General features: G+C 54.3%; 1 protein-coding gene across 3 annotated transcripts; it reads right to left on the reverse strand.

Annotated features, from left to right (window-relative positions):
• Positions 1 to 4,324: 4,324 nt before the first annotated feature.
• phospho1 (phosphoethanolamine/phosphocholine phosphatase 1) lies at positions 4,325 to 6,754 on the reverse strand. Of its 3 annotated transcripts, none has more exons than XM_039740510.1 (2): positions 6,649 to 6,754; positions 4,325 to 5,912 (listed from the first exon to the last, which is right to left on the reverse strand). In XM_039740510.1, the coding sequence occupies exons 1-2, from the start codon at positions 6,735 to 6,737 to the stop codon at positions 5,051 to 5,053; spliced, it is 951 nt and encodes a 316-aa protein (XP_039596444.1). In that variant the 5' UTR covers positions 6,738 to 6,754; the 3' UTR covers positions 4,325 to 5,050. The 3 variants fall into 3 exon arrangements, with proteins under 3 accessions (XP_039596444.1, XP_039596446.1, XP_039596445.1); XM_039740512.1 differs by having other exon boundaries at positions 4,325 to 5,823; positions 6,649 to 6,719; XM_039740511.1 differs by having other exon boundaries at positions 4,325 to 5,908; positions 6,649 to 6,667.
• Between the last annotated feature and the right edge of the window lie 3,706 nt (positions 6,755 to 10,460).

The following is a 10,460-nucleotide window of genomic DNA, read 5'->3' on the forward strand; positions in this document are numbered from 1 at the left end:
AAATAAAACTTAGGCACCATCTGGCTTACAATTGAATGTCTAAAGGTCCTCATAAGGAAGGACCCCCTGTCACGTGACCGTGTGTTTGGAGGCGGGTAAAGTGGCTCGTCTGGTGAAGGAGTTCAACGGTGCTCGGAGTGACGAAGTTTTTTTCCCCCCAGAAATATTTTTTATTAACTACATTACATGTTCCAGGAATTTTTTACGTAGATATTCTTACCTTGTTTATATACAAAATTAAGAAAAAGATAAGGAAGGAATCAGTACCAAAATATTTAAATGAAATGGAACTGAAAACCCTTAACAGAGCAATCGCCTTATTTAGCTGTTTGTTTTGTCGAGATCGCGAAACTCTAAATTGTATAATTCAAAAAATACAAATAATGGGTTCCTTCTTGACAGCCTCATTTTGTTTATGTGTGTAAACTGTAACGAGTATGCTAATGAAATGAATTAGATAATGAAGCTACTGGACTTTATCAAAACGTATGGCGATGTAGCGACATCATCTTCAAGTCCAAGAAAAGACAAATACGCCATAAAAAGAAACAAATAATAAGTAAATAAATCAAATGTCCAGTCCTCTGTGTCCCTTTAACGAGACCTGCCGGACATCGGGCGCTCCCAGCGTGCTGGACTAGCGGGGCACAATGCTGCCAAGAGCCGCCGTGTGAGCGCCTCATTGACGGAGGACTTGGAAGAAAAGCTGCCGGGGCTTTAGACAGAGAGACGGATGAAAAGAGGGGACATTAGGGGGGAAATAACACACACAAATCAAACAACAGCCCCCCAAACACACATAAGAACTCCCATCACCGGCTTGTGGTGACGGTAAGACCCCTCAATCTCCGAGAGCCAAGCCCCGCGTGAAAACTCCAATGGGGGCACCGAACACCCCACCCTGTCCTAGTTGGACTGATGGCATTAGCGTAGCTGACCTAAGCCCCCGATAAAGCTACTGACCCCCCAGTTCTGTGTTTGTTGAGCTGGCCATTGAATGTCACTGGAGGGAACCTCGGAGGTCACAAACGGCCAATCGGGACACTCAAACATAAGTTATGGCTTCGGAGACCCCGTGGCTGCTTCTTGAGGGGCTTCAGCGGCTGTCTGTTCTTATGTTTCAGATGAGGATTAGGAAAAGACCACCGGAGATCCTGTCAGGATTCACCTGAGAGACGGCTGAGCGCGTAGAAGAGGCCCACCCAGACAGATGGTGGTCTTCGTTATCTGCCATCGCAACAGTCAGTCCGTGCGGTGGCATCAAATATATGAACGTGTGCTTCAGTGTAAATGTTCAGAGTCGAAGTGTCCTCGGCTGTAGCAGGAATGTGTCATTCGTCACCCTCTAACGGAGGGCCATAGGGGGCTAGTGAAGGGTCGCACCTCAGATTCATTATCGGTGACCTTCAAATACTCTGAAATGACAGGTCACATGTGTGACTTTGAAGTTTGTCATTTGGAACCTTCTGGCAGTGACCCTTAGAGGACTCGGACCACCGGTAAGGAATCAAATATCAAAAACACGATCAGCAGAAAACGACCCTCTGCATCCCTCGCTTACGATCTTTATTTGGTGTAAAACGCCGCAGCTTTGACCCCTCGTGTCCCCTTGGGGGGCCGGCTGGTTTTCACAGAGGACACCTACTGGTTTACTGTAACAAAGTGTGGTCCAAAGCTGGCCTAAAAGTGAGAGTTTTGGGGGTCTAGCTGGCCAAACGTAGGAGGGAACCCTAAAGGGGGGGCGACTTGCGTGACTAAAGAGGAGACGAGTCCGACGCTGCGTCCTACGTGGGGATGTGTCGCACCGGTGAGTCAGGAGGCACTGGACATAAGAAACAGGTGGGATTTCACGCGTCTGGTGGTCTCCAAACGTCCCCTGAGAACATCTATGGAGTCGGTGGAGCTGGTGGTCTCCAGGGGGCTCCTGGACGTATTCTTCTTGATCCAAATCCCCAGGAGAGGCCTCCACACTGGCTTAGTGGGGGCAGAAGCCCAGTGTCCACACTTAGTCTGGCCAGGTCCCAGATCTCACCAGCTGGCTTCAGGGGGAGCAGCCCCCCAAAAGGCCTCACCAGTATAAGTGGGAATGTACTGGAACAAAGGGAGAAGCTAACCGTACGGTACCAGCCAGACAGAGATTTCATATCTCAAGAAGCCCTCAAATGCAGCGGTGGTCCGAGGAGCACAGAAGGCACCAGTGGAGACACCCAAAGGGCAACCCGCCGAGCAAGCGAAGAAGTCAAAATCCTGGACCCGATAAACAAAGCGAATGAATGCACAGCACAAGCGAGAACTCGCCAGAGCAAATGACACGACGATGAAGCACATCGACTGGGCGGGGCCTTCATATTCAAACGAGCGGCTGGCCCCGCCCACCACTCACCTGGGAGAGCACCTGTGGAAATCTAACTGCGCCACACGGGGCCTAAGGAAACCCGAACACCTGGAGCGGTGGGCACAATGAATAATAAAATCAAAGCCTCCGCTCGGGAAGAAGACCACCAAGGAAGACATCTGTATGAAACGGGGGTCTGAAGCCACCATGGGTGTGACACAAATCTTGGACTGGATGGCATGGGAGCTCGGCCTGCGCAGTGGGCACATGTGTCATGCCAGCCTGGCTTCTCTGCACAGATGGTGACTTTGGGCACAGCCGTGTCTGAGTGGGTTGAGGTGGGTGTCTGGTAATGAAAGGTCCGACATTACTGGAGAGGAGGCACCCAGCAGGATGCCAGTGGGTAAGCAAAGGTGGAGGGCAGCCTGGTATGCCCGCACTCATTTTAGGGCACAAACACACCTCTGGAGGGCATGGCTAAAGCCATGTTTGAGGAGAGCACATGTGATGCCACGAAGAGTGCCTGGCAGAAGAAAGGAGGTGGTTTGGGCAAATAATGGGCAGCACCAGAGCGGAGTGTGCCAGTTTTCAATGAAGATACGGCTGGGCGCTTCAGTGTAGTTGCTGGTGGTCCTGCACCTTAATGTCAGGTCTGAGCCCCCTAATGCCCACCCAATGAAGCTTAACATGGAGGTCCAACTGAGGAGAGCCATTGGCCATCTTCTAGCAGGGCTAGTGTTTGTGCCCGTTTCAAGACCAAACCAACATGGGTGCCGCTCCTGTGAGGCCACCAGTGGCAGTGGCATCCAGGGACAGCGTCGAGGTGGCCTTTATGTTCACCTGTCACGTCTGACGGAGCTTGTCTTATGGGCACTGCATGTGTGACGCCCTCGCCAGCTTTGGGATCTCATTCTCTTTAATGAGATGACCTTGTTAGGACACCCGCCATTAAATCAGCCAAAGCCCCCCAAAGCTATTGAGGGGAAAGCTGAGGTGACATTCCTGGGGCTGACATCAGACCAAAGGGGGCATTATTGGGCACTTTAAATGGCACTGGAGGAGCCCTACCCCCACACAGAGAGCATTGCAGACATCCAAGGTCAGATTGTACATTTGGTGCCACCTCACCCGACGACCTTGGCAGCCTTGAACACACACTCCTCGGTCGGACTGGGCTAATCAGCTGTGCTGGACCTTGAAACGACTCGTGGTGACGAGGACACTTTGGACTGCATGGCGTCCGGACGGAGATTTGTGTGTCAGTGCAGCTCTGCGGCCATGACGCCAAGCACGTGAACTCGGCAAAGGGATTTGCTATTGATCGCTTGATTGGCTCACTGACTGAAGGGCTGATCAATTGATTGACTGATTGATTTCTGTTATTTTAGTGTAGCGTTGCCAAATCCAAGTTGCAGTTGGCACTTCTCACCACTAGAGGGCAAAAGAGGCTTTGTTGTGCCCGATCGCAGCGTTTTTTACCTTCTCTTTATTTTTCATTGGTGATTTTAATCCCTCAGAATTTTTTAATTTTGATTTTACTTTTTATTCTACGAGGAATTTGCAAATATGCATCATAAACACACATTTGTCTTTTTTTGTCTCCCACAACGAGCGCCTTTGCCTTTGTGGCCTGTCGTAACCTTCCCAAACTGTCCGCTAGAGGGCGATGCGGAGCCTTCGCCAAATTCAAATGCCTGTAACTTTATTGATGCGGCGAAGACTCCCGCGTGTCCGCCGGCCGTTGCATCAGCGTCTCCATCCCCTGACTGGACTGTCCAGTGCTAGTGGGGGGGGATTATTGATTTGAGAGACATGCCCCTTGACCGGCAGTTATTATCACCACCTTTTAGTCTTCATTTTATATATCGCCTTTCACGCTGAGCGCTCAAAGACAGGAATCGAACATTGCTTGTTTTATTTGCCATCTTTCATGCCAACATAACGCGCTTTTTATAGCGCCTTTCATACTGAGCACCCTCACAGACACAATTAACAATCGAAGAGCCTTTATTGAAGATATCGCCTCCCACAGGCAGCCCAATCACCAGCCATATTGCATGTCAGTCAGTCTTTGTGTTTTTATAGCGTCTTTCAGCATTAGCACCATCAGAGACACAGTAACAGATCAGTTTGTATTGCATATAGCGCCTTTCTCAGAGAGCGCCATCATCAACCCATGCACACTCTATATAGTGCCTTTCATAATCACCGCCCACAAATATCCGAAACGGGGTGTCACCTTCAGCCTTTACTGTCTATAGCACCTTTCACTGCGAGTCTCTTGGTTGGGGTGGGCAGCACACGGGTTCAAATCCCACCTCTTTGAGTGAATTCCAAGCCCTCAGAGACGGCACAGAGCTGAAAGGTGCTAAATAAGGCCAGGGTCCTCTTTTCCTTACAGGTGTCCCCCACCTGGGATGAGACCCCCTCATGTTACCCCACAATGCCCAGAAGGTCACCCCCTACAGGTAGATCATGAAAGGCACTATATGAACTCATCATGTGCCTAAAACCAACCTTCTTATTGGAAGTCATGAGAATCTGACAAAGAGGACGCCCCCTGGAGAAGCCTCCTTGCGTCACAAGGGGGTCATTCAAGGAACATGGGGGTGGTGGTGGTGGTGGTGGTGGGAGGAGCTTGAACCTGAGGAAAGGTGAACAATTTGAGGGGCGGGGCCTATTGGAGGGCGGACTTTAGGTGGAGTAGGGGAGGAGCTACCTGTCCAGGAACGTCTTCAAGTAGGTGGTGATCACCTCGCCACTCTGCCAGGGCACCACAGTGGCCTTGAAGCTGCCCGGCTGGCTCTGCTGTGTCTCCTTGATCAGCTTGTGCATCGGGTAGTCGTGGCGGGGGAAGACGGTGTCAGAGGGCCCAAAAATGACAGACGGGCAGAAATCGTTGGCACCGTCGCCCACATAGAAGAGCCTGTCAAAGGGCCGGCCGGCGCGCTCCTCCTGGCGCTGCCTCAGGTATTCGCTGATGATCTTCTGCTTGCACATGTTGGCTGGGCACCTCTGGCACGCGTGCGTGTGGTATGGCTTGAGGACCAGGTACCCGCGTGCGTCGAAGCCGGCCGGATTGGTCAGGATGCAGCGGAAGAGCTGACGAAGGCCGGCCGCCTGCAGCCAAGTCTCGATGACATACATGTTGGCGTCAGAGATGAGGACCACCTCAAAGAGGTCCTGGTGGGCCCTGAGGAGGCTGAAGATGCTGGGCACCCCCGGGGAGACGGGGATCTTTTCGACGACGGTCCGCAAGTCCTCCTCACGGACACCCTGGTCACCCATGTAGCTCAGCACGCGCCCCATGTACTCGTTGTAGTGGCCCTCCCGGTAGGTGTCACGCAGCCAGGCGGGCAGCTTCTGGCCGGGCGCTGCCCGAACCACCGAGTCATCGCTGTTCTCGTTTATGATGGTCTCGTCAAAGTCGAAGAAGATGAGGAACTTCTTGTGGTGGGCCGCCATGTCTCCCCCGTGCTCCTCTTCTCCTGGAGGAGGACGAGGGACAAAACAGCATTTAAACAGGACGTCCCTCATGGTCACCTCGTGGGTCACTGCCGTCACCCGCTGGGCCTGCCTGCCGGACAAAAGGAGCCAGAAAAAGGCGAGAGACACAAAGACCGAAGGACAGAGGGACAAAGAGAACGAGAGAGAGTTAGTAAGCCACTAGCCAATATAGCGCCTTTCACCTCCCGCTCCAGTTAGCCTGACCTCCGACCCCTGCCATCACATGGCCTGGCAACTCGACAGTCACAGCAGCAGCAGCAGCAGGAAGTCTGTGCCCACCGCCTCTCATTCCTGCATCACCTGGCAACTCAGGACTGCTGCGTGGCGCGTAATTACAAGATGTCATCAACAGAGTCACCGCGGCGTCAGCGGCCTGCTTGTGCAGTGCAAGCACAATCGCCACCCCACACCGAGCCAGTGGAGGGGGGGGGTCTGGGGGTCAAGAGGTCAGCCGTCCTGGAGCCACCACTTGTTATTCCAAGTCAATGGCATGGCTTGGGCAGAGGCTGACTGGCACAGAATCCCCCCTCACAGGTCTGACCCTTGAAGGAGACTGCCCAGCCAGTCTGGGGTGACCACCGGCCAGTCTGGCCTTGCTACCCCCACCACCACTCCCCGATATATAAGAAAGCACAGCGGTGCATGAGATGACTCCCGGAGTCCCACGGCCCGGCATCGTGCCCACGGGACACTGGGCATTGCCATCCAGCGAGACGAGCGCTCGCTCACGTTGACCCCCCGCATTGCGGACTCTCCATTCCGCTTGGCGCTCCGCACACGCGCCGCACCGATCGATCCGCACTCACCTCGCGATTTGCACCCCGACCCGCGCGGCCGTCCGTCCGGCTGCCTGCTGCTCTGTCCGCAGAGTGCCCGGCGAAGCCTTAGTGGCCATTTAAAGAGGCCGCGTGCAGCCCCGCCCACCCGGCGATAAGCCTGCCTCTCTGCGGCTCGCCTGTTAAAGGAGCCCCGCACGCGTCGCGCTCGTGCGCCGGCAGAGGAGTGGGGGTGGAGTTTAGTGGTTAGGACCACCGAGCGACCCCAAGGAGAGGAACCGGCGGCCGTGACATCGGAAAATAAAAAATAAAAAAATCATAAACTTAATTAAAAAAGAAAAAAGAGGGAAAGTCATCGACGGGCGCGCGCTTGCTTACGTGTCTGTGTCTCTGTCTGTGTGTCTGTCTGTTTGTGTGCGCGCGCGCGTCTGTCAGTGTGTGTGTCTGTGTGCGCGCGCGTCTGTCTGTCTGTCTGTCTGTCGGTGTGTGTGTGCGCGCGTGTTTCTGGCTGTCAGTGTGTGTGCGCGCGCGAGTTTCTGGCTGTCAGTGTGTGTGCGCGCGCGCGCGCGTCTGTCTGTCAGTGTGTGTGTGCGTGCGCGCGCGCGCGCGTCTGTCTATCAGTGTGTGCCCCTGTGTCTGCGTACACCCACCCAGTTCCCGAATCAGCGTATTCGCTAAGCCACCTCAAAGCGCCCGGCCACTAATTAGAGGGTCCGCTCACCGCCGCTGCTCCACCCTGCCCGGTTGCGCCCTGCCCTTTGAAGCCCTGGGTGGGTCCGTGGCGGTGCGGTGGTCCAAAAACGGAGCCTTAAGTACAGGTTTGCGTGGGCCGCGCCCGGCGGTGTGGGCAGCAGGCCCGCTCGTCCGCTTTTCTTTTTATGCGAGTGACCGATGCGCTTTCTGTAGGTCCCATTGGTGCCCGGGATATAGCAGGCACGGACACTGGATGAAGGCGCGACAGCTGGCAGAGGGGAGAGACGAAGCCTGGTAATCGGCCCGCCAGATGGGCACCGCGTGCCACAGTCGCCGTGGGCATTAAAACCTCCAGGCTTAAACTGTCCGATAAAATTGTAACTGCGGACTCACCAGCTGCGTTTTAAGGGCTACTTCGGCACTTGAGGGGACCATTTAACGCGGCGTCGACCTCGCGGGGCACCACAGCTGCCCTGGTCGGGATGCCAGTCCACATCGTCCTGATCTTTCTGTAAGGGGCAAGCTGGCAACGTTGTGGGCAGGTGGGCTTTGGGCAGTTCCTGGCAGAACGGGGGTCTTTCACCGGGCACCTGTTCATATCCTTTGGGCTTTTGCTTCGTTGCGGTTTAGAGCGCCTTGTTGTGACAGACGCCACGAAAGGCGCTTTATGTAAAACAAACCCCACCGAAGCCCCGCCGATTTCTGTTCTTGTTGTTCTTAATGAGACCCTGTGGACACACGCAGTCCGCTCAAAGTCCGTCAGACTGGACGAGCTGGTCAGCAGACCCCGACCATCAAAGCCTCCGCCCATATGGAGGGAGCCGATGAGCGACAAAGATGACGGACGGCGATAAAGCGCCGCTTGGAACACAAAGTCGCAGCCCATGGCAACGGGAGACGACGAGGAAGAGCCAAAAGGGGCGAAGGGGGCACTGGCCTTGTGGGCACAAATCATCCCTCCTTACCTTATATAGCGCCCGTCCAGTCCACCAGACACGTGACTCATATAGTGCCCTTCAGTGCGCCACCCATGTAACAGAAAGACCTCCAATCACGTGATTCATACAGTGGCCATCAGCCAACAGAAAGTGCCCCAAGTCATGTGAGGCATATAGCGCCTTTCTGCAGACACTCTCTGCCAACCCCGTGATTCACAGCAAGACGCGCTCGCTGTTCTAGGCAGTGGTCTTCTTATGCAGCTGGCCAAATGGACTGGAGATCTGGCGTTGCCACTGGCCAGTCCATGAGGGTCCGAGGAGGTGAACGCCGTTCCACTTTATTTATTTAGGTTGGCTTTATTTTATTAACACCTTGCCAAGCCTGAGCTGCTCGGCCATTTCAGAAGATGGACTACCTTTGCCACTGCCCACCACAATTCCAGGTCTGCTGGCCAGAGCTGCAGAAGGAGCATCAGCCCCCAAATGCCAGAGACCAGAGACTTCTGAAATTCACAGTCACTGGTGATGCCCACAGACACTCGGCTGTCAAGGTGGGCAGTGCCATAGCTGAAGTGAAGGCCATCACAGGGCAGCAGAACACATGAGCTGTGATTAGGTAGTCACCACTCGGACCCCCCAAATGTGACCTGGACAAGTCAGTGGGCACCCAATGTGAGGATCACAGCCTGGGCTGATGGTGGCAGAAAGCTAAAGGAATGAGCAAGGTGGACGGGTCATGCTGGGCACCCACTGACCACTAGAAAGCATGAAGTCCACGCATCATCACAGTTGTGCCACTTGGAGCCCCCCCACTACCACCATCAAGGGCAGCAAGTGGCCCAAGCTGTCCCTGCCATACTTGTTTAACAGGCTGTACCTGCAGTGGTGGTCAAGAAGGGGGCACCTACTGTGCCCAGAAACTGACCGGCAGTGAAGCACATCAGGCCACATACACCTGGGCAGCCCACCACTGCCCTTCATCTTCCTTTTCTTTCTGCAAAGTGCCCACCCGGGCTGACCAGTCTGGTGGATATCCCAAGCAGCTCACCAGACTCCCTTCATTCTGGAGGTCACCCACATGGTCCTCACCCTGGCATCGAGCCCAGCAGGCCCATTGGGGGGGTGGGCTCATGTCCTCGGTCCAGCACAAGGGTCACAAAGCTGTGGCACAGACTCTCTGGTCACTCCTGACGTGCTCTACCCCACTTGTACCCGGAGGTGTGACCTCCATTTGGCACAGCTGTTGACCTCCGACATGTAGTGGCCGTGCCAATGGGAGAGCAGCAGGCCTCCGGTTGTGACTCCAGTACCCGCACACTGAGGCTGGAATCTCACTGATGCCCGCTGGATATGTGTCAGATGAGCTCAGGTGCCAACACCAAGAGGGTACGAGGGATTCACTTGGCAGAGCCCAACTAGAAACTGACTGGCACTGGCACCATGGAGAACATGGATAAAATAAATCTTGAACAATCCACAAGGTACGCTAGGCAGAACCTCACAAATGTCTGGTGCACCACTGCCACTTGCCCTCATGCCAGACTGAGGGCCTATTGCAGCACTGGACTGATCCCTCTGCCAGCCGGTCCTCAGGCCCTGGTGCCCGCTGCTGTAGTCTTCCCACTCCGGGTGTCCTCAATGACAGGCAGTACCAGCACCTCAGTTGGGTGTACCCACCGGTTGTGCCAGGTGCCCCGTCCCACTCACCGACCTCTCTGTATTCCCAAGTTGCTCGTCGGATGCCCGTTGGCACGTCCGTTCTCCCCAGATGAGCAGCGAGGGGCAGCACTTCACTTTCTCAATCACATTTTATAAAAAGATTATAATTTTGTTTCAATCTATTATACAACATAGGGCCAGCTACACAAAAAGACATCGTCCGAGGAAATAAAATCTCACTTTGTTGTTTTTAGAAACATAGACTACTAAATATGTCTATACAAAACATCTAAAATAATAGTTTTGTAGATAAAAAATAAGAGTGCGTTAGATAGCTACGTAAAACAGACAGCTCGCCCTCCGCTGCCACCGCCGGGACAAGTGACAGTCGTCCAGGCCGCCGTGGATACACAGTGATACACGTAATGCTCCCCAGCTGGCGGCTGGCACATTCACGCTGGCCGTTAGCTTATACACCGTCTGTCTGTCTGCCCGTCCGTCCGTCTCTCCTCCTAGGAGTCCACTGATTGCGTACAAACCAAAGTCCGAGGG

Source organism: Polypterus senegalus, chromosome 17 (assembly GCF_016835505.1).
Source record: "Polypterus senegalus isolate Bchr_013 chromosome 17, ASM1683550v1, whole genome shotgun sequence".
Lineage (NCBI taxonomy): Eukaryota > Metazoa > Chordata > Cladistia > Polypteriformes > Polypteridae > Polypterus > Polypterus senegalus.